At 46.0% G+C, this 15548-nt stretch overlaps 8 protein-coding genes across 8 annotated transcripts; 6 read left to right on the top strand and 2 right to left on the bottom strand.

Annotated features, from left to right (window-relative positions):
• Nucleotides 1-62: 62 nt before the first annotated feature.
• On the top strand, nucleotides 63-1502 carry C8R40DRAFT_1174053 (uncharacterized protein; the record flags this gene model as incomplete). Its single annotated transcript, XM_046232123.1, has 5 exons — nucleotides 63-374; nucleotides 428-577; nucleotides 632-709; nucleotides 760-1206; nucleotides 1254-1502. 5 exons carry the CDS (start codon nucleotides 63-65, stop codon nucleotides 1500-1502), a joined length of 1236 nt encoding a protein of 411 aa, XP_046083075.1.
• A 572-nt stretch (nucleotides 1503-2074) lies between these two features.
• On the top strand, nucleotides 2075-3570 carry C8R40DRAFT_1174052 (uncharacterized protein; the record flags this gene model as incomplete). Its single annotated transcript, XM_046232122.1, has 6 exons — nucleotides 2075-2386; nucleotides 2447-2605; nucleotides 2657-2743; nucleotides 2788-2968; nucleotides 3022-3260; nucleotides 3310-3570. 6 exons carry the CDS (start codon nucleotides 2075-2077, stop codon nucleotides 3568-3570), a joined length of 1239 nt encoding a protein of 412 aa, XP_046083074.1.
• A 249-nt stretch (nucleotides 3571-3819) lies between these two features.
• Nucleotides 3820-4650, top strand: C8R40DRAFT_1174051 (uncharacterized protein; the record flags this gene model as incomplete). The annotated part of the gene is made up of 4 exons (XM_046232121.1): nucleotides 3820-4047; nucleotides 4097-4225; nucleotides 4278-4367; nucleotides 4417-4650. 4 exons carry the CDS (start codon nucleotides 3820-3822, stop codon nucleotides 4648-4650), a joined length of 681 nt encoding a protein of 226 aa, XP_046083073.1.
• Nucleotides 4651-5007: 357 nt separating this feature from the next.
• C8R40DRAFT_1174050 (uncharacterized protein) lies at nucleotides 5008-5706 on the top strand (the record flags this gene model as incomplete). Its single annotated transcript, XM_046232120.1, has 2 exons — nucleotides 5008-5202; nucleotides 5254-5706. 2 exons carry the CDS (start codon nucleotides 5008-5010, stop codon nucleotides 5704-5706), a joined length of 648 nt encoding a protein of 215 aa, XP_046083072.1.
• A 907-nt stretch (nucleotides 5707-6613) lies between these two features.
• C8R40DRAFT_515470 (uncharacterized protein) lies at nucleotides 6614-8213 on the top strand. The gene is made up of 4 exons (XM_046235307.1): nucleotides 6614-6817; nucleotides 6864-7047; nucleotides 7099-7468; nucleotides 7516-8213. Exons 1-4 carry the CDS (start codon nucleotides 6789-6791, stop codon nucleotides 7986-7988), a joined length of 1056 nt encoding a protein of 351 aa, XP_046083071.1. The 5' UTR covers nucleotides 6614-6788; the 3' UTR covers nucleotides 7989-8213.
• Nucleotides 8214-10342: 2129 nt separating this feature from the next.
• Nucleotides 10343-11210, bottom strand: C8R40DRAFT_1053588 (kinase-like domain-containing protein; the record flags this gene model as incomplete). The annotated part of the gene is made up of 3 exons (XM_046224863.1): nucleotides 10343-10512; nucleotides 10568-10670; nucleotides 10734-11210. 3 exons carry the CDS (start codon nucleotides 11208-11210, stop codon nucleotides 10343-10345), a joined length of 750 nt encoding a protein of 249 aa, XP_046083070.1.
• A 969-nt stretch (nucleotides 11211-12179) lies between these two features.
• Nucleotides 12180-12917, bottom strand: C8R40DRAFT_1119301 (uncharacterized protein). Its single transcript, XM_046228723.1, has 2 exons — nucleotides 12461-12917; nucleotides 12180-12407 (listed from the first exon to the last, which is right to left on the bottom strand). Exons 1-2 carry the CDS (start codon nucleotides 12878-12880, stop codon nucleotides 12240-12242), a joined length of 588 nt encoding a protein of 195 aa, XP_046083069.1. The 5' UTR covers nucleotides 12881-12917; the 3' UTR covers nucleotides 12180-12239.
• Nucleotides 12918-14928: 2011 nt separating this feature from the next.
• Nucleotides 14929-15327, top strand: C8R40DRAFT_1174046 (uncharacterized protein; the record flags this gene model as incomplete). The annotated part of the gene is made up of 1 exon (XM_046232119.1): nucleotides 14929-15327. The coding sequence occupies one exon, from the start codon at nucleotides 14929-14931 to the stop codon at nucleotides 15325-15327; it is 399 nt and encodes a 132-aa protein (XP_046083068.1).
• Nucleotides 15328-15548: the final 221 nt, after the last annotated feature.

Raw genomic sequence — 15548 nt, 5'->3', positions numbered from 1 at the left:
TGACCAGATACTCCATGTTTCTTTTCTTCATATATCTAGAAGGAACGCTACTCTTTTTCGGCATGGCTCCCTTCGATTATCTTCCAGGGTCTGTTTCTACACATACTTTCCTGCGACGGCTTTCATCGGACGGTGTCTACGACCGACTGGCCGAAGCTTTTTCCGGAATGGGTACAGCTGCCATAGCCAACGCAGATGTTAACGATACATTTTTTCAGTATACTCCCAACGAAATGAGACCAGACTGTCATTATTATCGCGACTCTGAGTCCGCCGAATACTCTGGTAATCTGTTCGGAGAAATCCTAGGTCAGGCGCACGGCACTTTCGTTGGTGCCAGAGGTAATCATTATCCCGGGCCCAATGCTGCCAGGGTATGTATGCCGTACTTCTTATTGTATCGGTTTGTTGCTGATTCTGTTGCTAGCCTAACCAAATTACAGATCAGTCGAAAGCAAGGTGCAGTATAGCAATCGGTTGCCCCTCCTTTGCACCAGATAGGTTGAAAACTATATGGCATAATCAACTTTGCACTTTTGTGGGACTCCGTGATTCTGAGATGGATTCGTCGATTAGTGTGAGCCGTCTAATTGATGCATGTCCGACTGTGCATTGAACCCGAATGTGCCAGGTGAAGGAAATCGTCAAGTCGACTACTTCTGGTCGAGGTATTGATGCGATTACTTTGACGGGTGGTTTAATGTATACGGTATGTTTTACAGGCCCCCTTGGGTTTATTCATATATGTTTTATTTGCAGTCTCCGAGGCGTCACCGTGATATGAAAAGTGGTGAATGCTCTGAGTTGTCCACGGTTGTGCCTTTGTACAAGAAACGACCTCTACCTGGACAAGACGTTGATTCTTCTTCTTCCTCCGTGGCCGCCACGGGCGTTGATCAGGATACATTGATTTGGCCGTCCGGTATGCATTGCGTACTTCTAGTTGCTTTATGTGACCATGTTCTAGGCAATGACATCTATGTTGGCGCTGAATACGATCATCGTCTGATGCCAGATTCGGGCGGTCGGCTGTTTGCTTTGAAAAAAGCGAAGTTAGTACAGCCGGATTGGCGCGACATCTCTGGCAGTCTGATCACACCTTGGAGCAATTATGCAAGCCTCCGGCCTGGAACTCTCATCATCGCCAATGTAAGCATAAGGACCTTTATTGTTAGAGGTAAAGCCAGTAGGAAACCAGAGCGCAAGGTATGTCCCTTTCTCCACTGACGATTTCATATTTTGAATATGAGCAGATTTTTCAAGCACTCATTAATCATCTTCAAGTTGTTGCGGAGTCAGATGTTCATGTATCAGTCCCTGAGCCGCTGCGATTGAAATCTGCAGTAGGGTGTGTTTCTGCAGAATATGCTTATGATTCAGGCGAGGCTGCTTTTGTGGATTTGAAGACCACATTTGCGAACTGTTTTTCTGCTATGGATGTTAGCATGCGTGATGGCGAGAATCCGACGGTCGAGAGGGGCAAGAAAGCGAGAACTCAATAATTTTCGCGCGATGTTGGCCATTGACTAGACTTATTACTTCTGCCATATTTTCCGATGTATTATACGTTTGTTAACCGTGGTCAATTTCATGACGGGCTTTTGTGATACGATAAATGTCTGATTTACCAACTGCTCTAATTACTTCGATTGAGTTATGCCACTTCAGGGCATTACCACTATCATTATCGCCAGCCTTCTTCGAGTCATTCTTTTCAAAATAGATTGACGAATATTTCCTTCATTGTCTTGGTCATCTTTTGCTTCATATTAGTCTTATGAGTATGCTGTAATCCCTGCTCTGCAGGTATCTAGTCATGTCTCTGTTTAGTGGTTTTTGTCTCACTTTGTGAATCTACTTACAGACTTCCACAGTTCGCTGATCTCATACAAGGGCTCGGCGGATCCCAAAATAGCTTGAATATCGATTAGACCAGATTACGGGGGGTCAAGAGTTTGTTTCATTACTCATCTGGTTTGTTTCTTCGGAGTTGGCGGATGTCTATCTTCGGTGCTGGTCGTGATTTTTCTTCCCCGAACCGTATATAAGCTCTGGGTCAATAATTATTATCTACATGTCTTCCTACAGCTACCTTCCTAATTCTCTCTCTCACCCTGCTTTCGTGGATAGAACCAAACATAATGGTGTCTACGATCGTCTGTCTAGAAGTTTCATGGACATGGGTCCTGCTGCACTCGCGAACGCGGATGTCAATGAACATTTCTTTCGCCACAACTTTGGCGAATCGTGGTCGGCCAACTACTCCTATCGGGACTGCAACTCTGACGAATTCTCTGCGAATGTATTCGGTGAAATTATGGGACAGGCGTTTGGGACGTACATCGGGGCTCAAGGAAATCATTACGGTGGTCCTGATCCTGGAAATGTGCGTTTTGGTTGTTGTATCCACACTATCTTTCTCTTTGTTGATCAACGACAATCTTAGCCCATCCAGATCACGGATTCGACCAAGGTCAAGTGTACTATTGCCCTCGGGTGTCCGACTAAGGCCCCCGCTTCAATACAGAATCTGTTTTATAACCAAATTTGTACACTAGACGCTGTGCGCGATGCGGATAGAGTAGAAGAAGCCCGCTCAGGAATGGTATGTGTGCCGTTTCTGGTATAGACTTTCTATTGACAGCATCGTGTCCAGCAAGTTGATGTAAAAGAAATTGTGAGGAGTTTACGGGCTGGCGGCGACGCTGAGGCTATTGTTCTGACTGGTGAACCTCTGTATACGGTGGGTATGTCCTCATTCAAGTCGAATTATCTGACACATTACAGGTTTTGAAAAAAGATAAAGTTAGGAAGAACGGTGACAACCACAGTAATCAGTCCCGCAACGCCAAAACGCGGCTCGTAAAACGCTCAGTAGACGGCCTTATGAAAATTGACGATGTTATTGAGCCACTGGACCTACCTGACTCTATCGTCAGTCCTCACGTCAGGCCTACCGTTCCAAATCGTAAGCTTCATTCACGTACTTAATTTTCATAGGTTGACGTTCACAACACATAGAACAAGAAATTTGCTTGGGAGCCGAGTACGATCATAGACTCATGCCTGATTTTGGGGGGCCGGTTTTTGCACTTGATAGAGCCAAGTTGATTCAACCTAATTGGCGAAACATCAACAACGATCTCATTCCGCCTTGGCTGAATTATGACTGTCTGCGTCCGGGGGTCTTGGTCGTAGCGAATATCGGTATACGGGTTTTCGTTCTTACGCCTAAAACAGGAACAGGTGCGACCAAGAAGGTAAATATTCTGACTATTCCATTCACTGTTGCTCATTCTTCGGTTACAGATTTATCACGCCACCATAAATAGCATGAAAGTTATTGCAGAATCGCCACTCCCAATTTCTGCTCCCACTGCCATTAGTGGACAGGGGAAATTGCGAGCAAAGTCGCTAAAGAGTGAGGTTAGCGCAGCCGCGTCTGCGTTGGACTCGATCGATTGGTCCGCTACTTATTCTGTGGAGGGCAATGATGCTGAGACTAGTAAAATCGTCACTGAGAGTGATACTTCGGGGGCTGATGGTAAACGAAAAAAGCTGAGGAAGTAACCCATGGATTTGACTAACTGTGTCGCCCTTGATCTCATTCCCAATGTGTTTGTATCTTTGCCTGTGTATTGTGTGTGTAAATTCCAGTGATGTACTTGATGTTTGTAATTTGTGAATTTGTCTTCATTTACACAGATCGCGTTTCGCTGAAATTTGGTCAACAAATTGTAACCGAAACAAGACAGTGCCCTTAGGGTTCTACCCCTTTGTTTGAGTACTTATATAAGTTGAGTTGTATTTACAATTGGCATGGATATCATTTTTGCAAGTATCGACAATAGTGACTCGGATCTACTTGCGGAGGCCGAGGTGGGTATTACGTTCTGGCTTGGAACACAGCCAGTTTCTTTCTATATCGGCGCTCCAGAACATAACATCCGTTGGACTTTTGAGTCTGGTAGTCCAGGTGTACCTTTGCGCTGTCGCTTGTTTGGCATCGTCGGTCGCTTTGTCGGATCTACATCTGATTTGGGAACGGTAGGCCAAATGTTTTCGTGGCTTGTCTTATTGACTGTATTAAACACAGGGGCCAAACATCTATCCTGTGTTGGAACTAGTTTATCCCAATAAACCAGGTGATAGGCTTTCGGCAACCTTTTTCAATCAGTTGCAGGTCTTGCATGACCAGGTGGAGACTGACATGAGGGGGTGCACAGTAAGTGGCTTTCATAATGAGTACCGCCGGGGAGTCTTACGTTGTGTTGCAGGATGTCCAGGTTAGAACTTGGTCAACAAACGCAGCCGCGTTGTCGACCGATGGATGTGTGATCTACGTTCACATTCATCGTGATGCTACTGTAAGATTTAAATTTGGTGTAACATCCTGTACATTGAGCATACTCTTAGATTTCTGGAGTGGGTGCTCTTGCTGCCCCTAGGTTTCGTTTCCCTGTTGACGATGTATCGTGCATCGTGAAAGAGCGATTTCCTCTACTGCGAGTCGGGGCATTCATCGAAGCAACTGTTTCATTGCATCGGGTGGATAATGTGGAGTCAGGGAACCGTCATTACTCTTTAGTCGCAGACAAGATCGATGTGATCATGCAAAATGTTAGTACGAGATTAGGGGTCCTTGTCTAAAACACGATGGAAATTTTCAGTGAACGGATGACATCTGGCTTAATTTCAACATGAGACTTGATGACATTGCGTAGGCCTTTATGGAAGGACATGGGTCTTTGTCTAAAACATGTTATAAAAGCCAAAAAGTTGCAAGCGAATGATCGTAGTCTCAACTTTCTTTAGGTGTTCTTATGGCATGGTTTGACAGGGTAAACATCTCACTTACGGATTGTCTCTGTTGGTTGACTGAGAGTTTCATAAACATTTCCGCTGCTGATTACAACTTTATCGAGTTTGCGAGTTTGTCTCAATTCTATGAAGAATGTCCTTTTATTGTCGGGGACATTGGTTATGTAAATCGTTGTAATTGCTACTATGCGTTCCCTGATCCTCGGAGTCGATCAAGGCAACAGTACCCTTGTACAGCGGTTGTACCCCGATATCGCAATTCGCAGATGGACCGAAGCGCAGATGATTGCATGCAACAAGTCGTTGCGATCTCTGCACAACGTTGCTTGTGTTGGCGACCGTGTCTCCTCTCTTCTAGTTAAGTCGATTGAGCGATGCTTGGTGAGTATAGTCCTAACTGATATATATACTATTTGCTGAAGTTTAGAGTAGCCAAAGCCGCATGGTTATCGTTCGTCTGATTATGCCAGCGGTCCCCATATCAGAAGTTTGTTGGTTTATCAGAGACAAGAGGTGTCAGGACAATCTTTGCTTGTTGATTGCAACGAACTTTTGGTGTCTTTTCGACTGTTTTCGGAGGAAACCAGCGTCGTGACAGATGTTGCCTACTTGATAGGGAGTCTTGCAGATGGACTTGCCCAGGATCAAGAGCGGCTAGATGTCTCCACTATCTCGTACCACACTGCTGGGGATTCCTGTGTTGGTTACGTGGTGTTTTGCTCTGTTTCGGACGCTTGGTTTAACAGGGCTAAAACGACTCCTATGTTTGAACCTTATGGTTCAAACGAAACATATGTCGCCACATGGCCGCTCCTGGAACAGCGTCTATCAACTGAAGAATTGATTGCGAGGACGATAAATGAGGCAAGGTATGCATATTCTTAGACAATAATTTTGTAGTGATCACAGTTCACACAGGTTTCTTGCCTCCCTATAACTTTGATTTGATACACCTGTGTACCTGGGTGATCGGTTAAGAATGTGTAGTTTTGTATTTGTATTTTATAAGCCTCTGACTGGTGCGAGTACATTATTCAACATATTGTGTATTCAAGTTAGGATGAGTAAAGTGCGTGATGATTTCGGAGTCGGGCTTTACTGAGCTCATCCTTAGGTGGTAACCTGTTTGTTTACCACTGAGGATATGATGGATTTAGTGCCAGTACGCCTGCCTGTTTGCCTGGGTCAAGGCAATATTCCTTCAGGAGCCTGTCTTCGTGATGGAATGTGTGGAACGCCCATATGGCGTAAGTTAGCCACGGCATGGTTCGCAATATCCTGTGTGGTTTATGTCCGTGGTAATGGTGGATCCGGTGTCCTATTCACCATCGGGTACGGAGGACCTAACAACATACTACATGCTTCAAAATGTCAAGGAGCTAATTGCACGCGCACAAAGACCAATGCTATTTTTTGGAGTTGCCCTTTGTTCGTGGTGGCTGTTGACGGCAGTGTAGTGCGGGACGTGGATGCCGAGGATGAGCAAGTATGGCGGGCGATGATGAGATGGTATGGGCTATATGATGTGTTATTTGTGTATCTGATTGTCTTGCAGGAATTCTTGCCCCCACTACCCGTCTGAGCGGATAGAATCCTTGCGTTACGTCCCTTTGTAGAGCGTCCCAAGATGCTGTTCATGTTTAGAAAGTTCCGTGTCTCTGTACACTGTTCGGTTACAAGCACCAATCAAACTGTGTTTATTCTTCAACGACGCAAGGGCTTGAAAATTTAATGAATTGTCTCAGACAAGAACTGCTCTCAGACTATATGGTGACTCGCTATTCGGAAAAATACTATGCTCGGTTGATCGGTGCCAGACCGACTGCATCTGTATGGGCGGGCGAAAATGTCTGAGATGGATGGATGGTTAAACTGGTTTATCTGAAAGTGCATGATCAGTGTTTCATTTGGGGGGGGGGCTCTTACTTGCCCTTAAATTGGACTGGTAGGCCGTTAATTTCAATACAATGTCTAACGCAGAATCCATGTATAGCATGTACGCTGGTTATTGGTTTCATGGACGTATACTGACTTTTTTGTAGGCCTTGTGAACTTTGGTGGCTTATTTTTAAGCTGATGAGCCCTGTAGATCTCGCCTCATTCTCGAGGTGCAGTACTATGTTCCGCGAATTGGGGACTTGCTTCAAGGAGGAGATGTATACCGTGCAACGCGCACTCGGTAAGTTTCTATTGGATGTGGAAATGGGAGATTATCAAGATTTGCAAGTGAGTGAAAGTTTGACTAGCAGTGAATCATTGACTATAGAAACTATATAGGCTGACACTGGGTTGCTCGTTGCCGGGTCAGGTGTATTGGGGTTTTTCAACCACGATGACGATCTGCGTGACTACGATACCTTTTGCGAATTGAGTCAATGCGGGACTGTGGGTAATTGGTACATCGATCGCGGCTTTGAATTTCAGCCATCTGCTGTACAGATGTCTGTCTTTGCAAACGAATTCACACACACACTTGATGTTCAACGTTCTCAAAATCGTGTCGTTGCCATTGCAATTGATGAAGACGTTAGGGATTGTGTATACGACAACGTAGTTGCCGAATGGACCTTCAAACGTGGTTGTGGAATAGTTCGACTACTTGCAACAGATGGGATCCCTTTGAAAGGGTTACTATCCGTCCATTCTAGTTGAGTTCTATGCCCCGAGTCCTCCACTCTCCTAATAGATATTTAGCTTGCTGTATGAACGTCCTGTCGCATCGTGCAGCGTATTGCTGTTTCCCTAAGCTCACGCTCGAGCAACAGGCGACTGTTCTGATTGACTTGTGTGCGCCTTTTACGGAACCGCAGATGAAGACGGTGAAGATGCACCAGATGCAAGGATTCTCAGTGCAGTTCAAACCGTCTGGTCGTGTGGTGTGTAATGCAAAATCTGCGTTGACTTTTTTATACTCCCGGTATCTGGGGGATAAACATTGCTACAAAATCCCCCTGAAATACTTGGGAAAAAGAACACCGATGGACGATTACATCGAAGCGAATACTTGGTCCTTGGCGTACACCAGGAAACTCAATACATGCGATTATTATCCTATCGATGTTCCAGGCACCCGAACTGAATATATAGCTTCTACCTCTTTCGCGTCGAAGCTAGAAACACAATTGATTGTGCTGAGAGGACAAATCCAGTCAGGTTTGATAACGTAAGTGTTGTTTGCTTAGTCGACTCGCATTCTGAGCATATTGACAGGAGCGAAGCTGCTGTCCTTATGGTACAAGAATTGGCTCGTAGAAAGCGGCGAAGGCTTGCTGACGAAGCGTCGTTTGTACAACTGTCTTCTATGCTCACTATTGCCGAGTCAGCAGGGTTCCGCATCGATGCTGCAGTTGCCCAAGATCTATATGAATATTTGGATATGCTCAATGACCAGTTCCCGAACCTCACCATGGTGCGTCTCGTATATTAACACAGCGTCCGTTGAGCTTATCATTACGGGACCAGTCTACACCCGCTGTGAAATACCATTCCCGCACTGGTTCTATACTTCGTGTAACATTCACCTTGCAAAAATGCGTCAAGGACTTCGGGTGGATGACTTTGAAACGTTGGGCGTCCAGATTCGCTTTCGACAATGTAATATTACACTTGCATCGTAAAGTCCGGTGAATTTGGTACTTGTACGTTGGCAGCAGCTGGTATTGACGTAGTTATGCACTTGCATCAAAAGCTCATTGTATTATCTGTATGTACAACAATCGTTTTCTGTTGCAATTTTGTAATGTACGGTGTTTGCGATTGTCACTACTTATTGTTTACCAAAAAGTCGTGCCCCCATCCTCCATTCGGGTCTGTAAGTTACTGGATTCTCTCACCGAGTAAGGGCTTTTTGTTGTTTGTTTCTGTATGTTGTGTCTTGATACTGAAGAAATTGGGCGCTTGTCTCTGTTGATCATACCATGCCGAAGGCGAAGAAGGTTACGAAACGAGGAGGCGGACAGCAAGTACTTAGTGACTACTTGGTAACTCTGTCGCCTAGTCCCATAAAGCGAATCAAAACCCAGGAACTACGGAGGTTGGTGGTCGTTACATCGATATAACTACTGCTGACACCGGTTAGATAGTTACAGATTGAAGAAGAGGAGTGTCGTCCTCGATCATCAGCAACCAAGTGGACAGGGCGTGGATAATGGATGCGATGAATTCGTCGTTGGGCGAGAGGACGAGGAAGTCGGTCGTGCTGCATTAGCTTGCCTCCGAGTTTTTGACCAGTGCGTTCAAGTTTTTGTACTAGGGTTTGAGTTCATGAAAATGAAGTTGCGCGGATTATGGACCTTCGCTTGGCATGACGAGGATCTTTCGCTGGAATCGCGCGAATACTCTGGGATTATCTCCGCCACTAGAGGTAAAGCTATGCTCGATTGATGATCACGTACTCTAACAATATCAGGTTGTGGTCATACTATTACAACTCGAGCGCGATGTCCATCATCCTTGGATTTACTCGGGATTGACTACGTTACTGTGTCCGAAAAATCGAAGTTTGGATTATACACGCTAGTCAGTTTCACTGTATAATACACTTTCTTTTAATTGTCGTCCTACGGGTAGCGGGCTATGCCGCTCGCCGGCGCTACTTCGTTATATACGTAGGGAAGTCCGATCGTGACTGAATCGCGTGTTTTCCGGCCGTGGACGCGTTTGGCATAGATTGCGTGGAGCGCTGCGGTGGCAAATGGATTCTTGTGTGTATAGGTAACAATATAATAGAGGCGCACCACCAGCGCACTCATGGTTTCAAGCATGAGCTGTGGCGCACCGACCTTGTGAGGAAAATCTAATAAAGCTTGATTAGGCGCCGATGTCTTGATTTGGCGCCGAATTCTCAGTAAATAGCGAATGGCCATAAGCATCTCTTCGACAAACGACAACTAGCAAGTGAAGCAGAAGTATCACATCAAGATTATATGACAAAGATTCCGGTAGCTAGATGATGCAGTATATGTGTGTAAATGAATTCATGCGTCTTTCTACATGAGGTCCTTGTAGATTAACGTTCAGTGTCCTTGGTATCCATTTGAGAGTAGAAAAATCGAACGACACAAGATCAAACATCGTTACTTGGAAAAGTTGGCATGAGGCCGTATAGTGCTACTCCGACTAGGTGCAGTAGAAGCTGGTGTCACCATCAACTCAGGACCCTCGAATTCCCCGTGACCGCGCATTCCATGTGGCTCATCCGAGTATAACGACGGTAACTGCACCGGCGCCGAGTGCGGGCTACGATGACTCGGAGGAGGACTATTCAACAAAGGTGACTGTGTTGGCGATCGAGCTTGATAGAATGTTAATCCATTTTTCAAACTCTCGAGTTGTTTGACAACGTCTGAAAATGTTGGTCTTTCCTTGAGTTCATCGTCCCAGCACCGGTCAAGCATGTCCCGTATTCCCAAACGATCCACGATTTTTGATGGGAATGGTGGTCGAGCGTTTTGTTCTAGAGAAACAGGGTCAGCAGAGGAAGATATAATTTCCGACATCACGAAGATGGAATGTTGAAAGGCTACGTACCCAAGACGCGCTTCTTGACCACGTCGTCTGCTATCATCGGCCAAGGAAGACTTCCCATAGTAACGATTTCGACACAGGTTATAGCAAACGCATACACATCGTTCTCCTTTGAGATTAGTGAGCGCTCCGCCATAAGTTCCGGCGATTGCCAACGAAGTCCATCTACATCAAGCATTAGTGTTAAGTGTTTGGGAGCCTTAGTACGGACGGAACATACGGGCATGCTTATCATTTTTGTATGAAATCTCCGACTCGCGTTTGCTATGACCAAAATCGGCCAATACGCATCGCAAATCGTTGTCGAGCAGGACATTTGCTCCCTGATAAATAGTATAGAACGCTGGTAAGGGAGAGGTAAACCATGACAGTAGAGCGAAACATACCTTGAGATCTCCGTGAACAACCTCTGCAGAATGCATATACTCCATGGCGATTGCGATTTCCTCCATAAATCTTAACAAGTCCGGAACAGAGCTATCCCCATACACCTCTGAAACCATAGACGTCCCCATATCCATGCCCCCGTCCCATTCCAATCGCTTCAAGTATTCCGACAAGGTCCCGTTCCTCATATACGGGCTGATGAAGAACCAAGGACCGATACTTTCGGAATGAGAGTCACTTGCACCATACAGTCGTAGAATATTAGGATGGTTGAGAGATTTCCAGACATTAAGCTCCGAAAGGAATGTATCCCGGGAAGTAGTCTGTTCGAGGACCTTGATAGCGATAATCCGGTGTCTCCAGGTTCCTTTATACACGTTAGAGAAAAAACCTCGACCTATTAGGTCTTGGAATACTACATCGGACCTGTTTGGAAGAATATTTTGCCTTAGAAAGATCCCAGGAAATGGATTCATAGACGTACTTGCCAATAGTCCAGCTCGGGAGGTCCGTATCAGTCCGCTGCACCAACCTCGCAATGTCCGACTCGATATGCTCTCCATCCAGCACACTACCTTGCTTTTCGTCCAACGGCCAAGTGAACGCCCTCGTGTGCGGAAGCTTTAAATTCGCGGAGCGCATCGCTGAGCCAGGTGTAGGTTTCCAATGCGGACCTTTCCCTTCCAAAGTCCCTAACAACGTCCGAATGGCTTTCGGCATATCCTTTCCCGCTACTTGTAGCACCTTCTGCATATCAAAGTCATTCTTGGCGTTTAGCGCGGTAGACAGGAGTGCGCGCAGGTCAGTCATATCTGCTGCCTTGTCCAGCTCGTTCTGATGATTTTGGAGATCACGAAGACGGGCGCGGATTCGTTCTGCATCAGTAATTCCTAGGTCGTCTGTTAAGGGAGGGGAGGAACTGAATTTAGGCAGGCGGCCGAGAGAAGGGTCGTCGAGGTCGACTGGGTCCAATTCTGCGTGAGCCGTGTCTCTGGATCCGGACCATAGGACGCCTGGTATGGCTTCGACGGGCTGGTTGGATGAGCTTGATACGTTACTTAGGATACGGGTAAGAATAGACATCTACGAGAGTCGTTAATGATTGTCATAACAGTGACCATCATAGAAAATATGTGGGCTGACATTGAAGAGGACCAGACAATCATGCAGTGACTCGTGGCATCTCTCAATATCCGCCTGAATCTCGTCTCTGTCAAGCCAGCGCTTCCAGAAAGGTTGGTCCTTGAGTTCTACCATGAGATCGAAAATCATGTTGAAAGAACTACGAGAAAAAGGTATGTGAGATTATACGTTTCCGAAGTGTCCATCCGACATACGATTCAAGCTTCTTGAGAGGTTTCGCAAGTTCTGCAGTGACTCTATCTCCCCTCTCGTGGATTTCCTCGTATATTGCGAGAAGAAAGTCGGCACAACGACCAGCTAAACGTAGACATGCAAGCCGATTAGACTGAAAACTGTAATGAGAGCGTGCATAGATGTCGTGGTCAGACAAAGCGACGTACACCGACTTCATCCAACGCGTCCCAAATGCTCGAGAGTAGCTTGGCGACGGTTGCGAGACCAGGCACGGGAATGAGTTCCCCTGTGTCTGCAACAAGTTCAATCCCGGTACGAGCAACCTCACCGATTGATTTGACAGCATAGTGAACGCGCTGACGATACGAATCATCAGTAACAAGGATGTCAGATTAAAGAAGAACCGTACCATTTTCGTTCTCAAATACGCATCGGTCTGCTCTTGAGGAACAGGTGCATGTCTCTTCGACGGTGTGGTCTTCCATGATCTGGGACTAAAATATTTGCGCCAGGATCCGTGCGTATCCGTCGAGTCTTGTGAGCCGACACTGGTATCGCGCGAGGGGGGTGGTGATATCTGTACCGGTGCGTGCAGACTACGACCTCGACCACCGCCAGCGGAACCCAATCGATCGGAATTGAGGCTTCCAGTTGAGAACGAGAAGCTGGAAGCCAAGCTATGATAGACTGTGGGAGGGGTCAAGGAAAGTTTGAAGGCAGGATCCGAGTCTGTGTGTCTATGTTTAGTTGGAGGCGAATCAACAGGAGAGCAAGGTTCTGATGTTGTATGTCTTCCAGAAATTGTGCTAATCCTGGGCGGGCTGGGCATTATGTTCCTGAGCCAATGTTGATCAGTTGTGTGAGAGAGAAAGAGAACTGTTGGTTGCTACGCACTTTGGACTTCTTATAGCATCCTCTTGCCCCCAAGCGCTAAGGGATTGTCCTTCAAGAACCTTCCAGCTGATCACAGCAGGAAATGAAACAACAACAGGACACGGTAGTGAAACTGTAACAGCAGATCCGAAGAGTGTCACTGTATAGCAAAGAACAACCCATACGGCAAATTTACCGTATACAAAGAGCACGAGTACCGTGGGCCATCAGATTTAGTCGAAGCAAAGCTGACAATTGACTGTTCTGATGATGCCTTCCCCATTCACGGAACGCGTTCTACGGCAGTCTACGGGGTACACATGTAGAAAGAGAAAACCGCCGGTTCCCATTTGGCTCACCGTATAACTGCATATAGAGGTATCAAAAATCCTCCCAGTCCATGATCGATGAACTTGCAGAGCCATAAAGCAATAGTCGAAACAGCCGGTTATGAGCCTCTCTGAGTCCTCTCTGGGACTGTTGTCCTCAGCTCTATATAAAATCAATGGTCGATCGGACTTGAGAGAACGACACATACAATAATTCGGAACCGATCCATGTCGGGGAGAAATGGATCCGGAGGCTAGATACACATAATTAAATAATTATTGTTAGTTGGTCCAGATTTTTCAACGCTAATACTTCCTGCTACCTGCGCAAAGCGAACCATAAGCAGTAGCACACAGCTGTGTGGAGGTTATGTTCCGTAAATTCAAGTATCAAATACTAGCATACATCTACAAAGATCTCAGGCGCTGAGCCTGGCTTCGTCCAGCATCCCTTTCGCGCGCTGTAAATCGTCAACTATAATTCTAAATCAATCAAATTCCTAAAGATCGGATCCTTTGAAGTCGGTCGCTTTTTGCCCTCTTTGGCCGATTCAACTGCCTAAAGCCTAGCATAATTCCATTCTCCTAAGGTTAGCGGAGTGAGTACTACAGTCACGGTTATAATTTCGCTTATGGCTGGCGCCAGTGTGCATTGATTTTGGAGTTATTGAACCAAGACGGCCTGGGATGTATGCGTCCTTACCGGAGCTGCCACGGTCAAGTCTGAGCATCCAGTTCCAGTGGCATGAAGTCTGAGTTGATACATTCTATATATCACTGTACTGTAAGTCCCTGTCCCCTTCCCCCAGGCATGGTGCCATGAAGTGACTAGCTTCGACTCAGGCTGAAGATGCTAGTCCCAACATTCGCATAGATATTCAAATCCAGAATGCACCCCACAGTCTCCTCAAAGTCTCCTTTAGCATATGCAAGTGTACATCATCGATGTCTGATAGTATGCGGGCAGGACACAGAACGTGATACTACGGGCGTTCAATCTCAGCTTCCCATCCCGGAAACTGCATATGCAGGTCCGAGTTGAGACATGATTCTTCTGCAGTGAAAGACCCCTACATCATCTTTTAATAACTAGAGACCACTCTCTAAGACTGCGAAAAACCCCTTCACATTTAGGGTTTTTCCCCTGACTGATTGGATACACAATGACATGCTGGATGACGGACAAGCATGACAAAGTTATGAGACCCCAGCGTATCTGTTTAATTTCAACGTGTAAGGTTCTCTACATTTGTAAACATTGCAGAGCGGTGAATGGATACAGATTTTTCTCGTGTGCAGATGAACTTGAATGAGATTCATACGATGGTCAGTGAGGGTCGGTTGTGCAGTGTCCTATGGTCAGACACAAGATATATCTGCTCTATTTATTTCGATTTATTTTTCGACTTAAGTTGGACCTCAGTCCAGATCATATTCACTCTCCAAGTTAGGGGGCGCTTGTAATGCTTCGAGGACACGAGACAGGCTGAGACAAGTCTGAATGCATGAGGTCTGGACCAAGTCTCGCTGAAGTGATGGTAGGAGAGCCCCTATACCTCGATTATAAGAGGGCACCTTCTGAACACTCAAACTTTAATACAATTTGTCCTCGTACACTCACAACCAACCGAACGACTACATAACAAATTCATTGATAGCGTCGTTGATATCCGTCATGACGATTAACACTCAAACCATTTCTCCCTCTATATCCGTCGACGTTGATGAAGACTACTCGCTGAAGACGCTCTCTCCCTCCTCTTACTCCGATGCCCTTTCTTTCACCCTCTTATCCTTAATACCCGAACTTGTTGACCTTCCTTTAATCCGTGTACCCCCTCCTCTCACATTATCCGAAACCCCTCTGAGAGAGCGTCGTGGCTTTGAACAGTTTATCACTATTACCCCTCGATCAGATGTTGTGGGAAAGCAATCTGCGAAGGGACAAATCCAACCAACGGCTGGCAGCCTCCCCAGAAGGAGAAGAAAATCTTCTAGTATGAGGCGTGCTGTAGTCAAAATCGTTGAGTCGGAGGATTCCGACGAGTCGTCAGATTCCGAGGATGATGATTAGACGTTGATAAACACCACTTTTTACCCGCCGATGTTGCTCGCACTCGGTTACATAAATATACCAATTCTTGTCAGAAACGTGCATCATATAATCTCCTTACGATTCGATTTTGAGTTTGAGACTGAACGTCATGTCAATGGTGAAAAAGTGTGAATCAATAATCTTTTTGAATACTCATCCTCGAGCTGTTCGTTTTGAGCCCATACAACGAATAGCACTTG

The sequence above is a fragment of the Lentinula edodes genome (assembly GCF_021015755.1).
Source record: "Lentinula edodes strain Le(Bin) 0899 ss11 chromosome Unknown C8R40scaffold_34, whole genome shotgun sequence".
NCBI classification, from domain to species: Eukaryota; Fungi; Basidiomycota; class Agaricomycetes; order Agaricales; family Omphalotaceae; genus Lentinula; species Lentinula edodes.
Note: the sequence above shows the minus strand (reverse complement) of the source record. Positions and strands in the feature narration are given on the sequence as shown.

Excerpts from the sequence above, each read along its gene's own strand:
- C8R40DRAFT_515470 (XM_046235307.1), top strand. The coding sequence starts at position 6,789 with ATGTCTAACGCAGAATCCATGTATAGCAT. Across the intron at positions 6,818-6,863 it reads GCAGAATCCATGTATAGCAT|GCCTTGTGAACTTTGGTGGC; the intron begins GTACGCTGGTTA and ends ACTTTTTTGTAG. Across the intron at positions 7,048-7,098 it reads GAGATTATCAAGATTTGCAA|GCTGACACTGGGTTGCTCGT; the intron begins GTGAGTGAAAGT and ends GAAACTATATAG.
- C8R40DRAFT_1119301 (XM_046228723.1), bottom strand. The coding sequence starts at position 12,880 with ATGCCCAGCCCGCCCAGGATTAGCACAATTTCTGGAAGACATACAACA. Across the intron at positions 12,408-12,460 it reads CGTATTTGAGAACGAAAATG|CGCGTTCACTATGCTGTCAA; the intron begins GTACGGTTCTTC and ends TCGTATCGTCAG.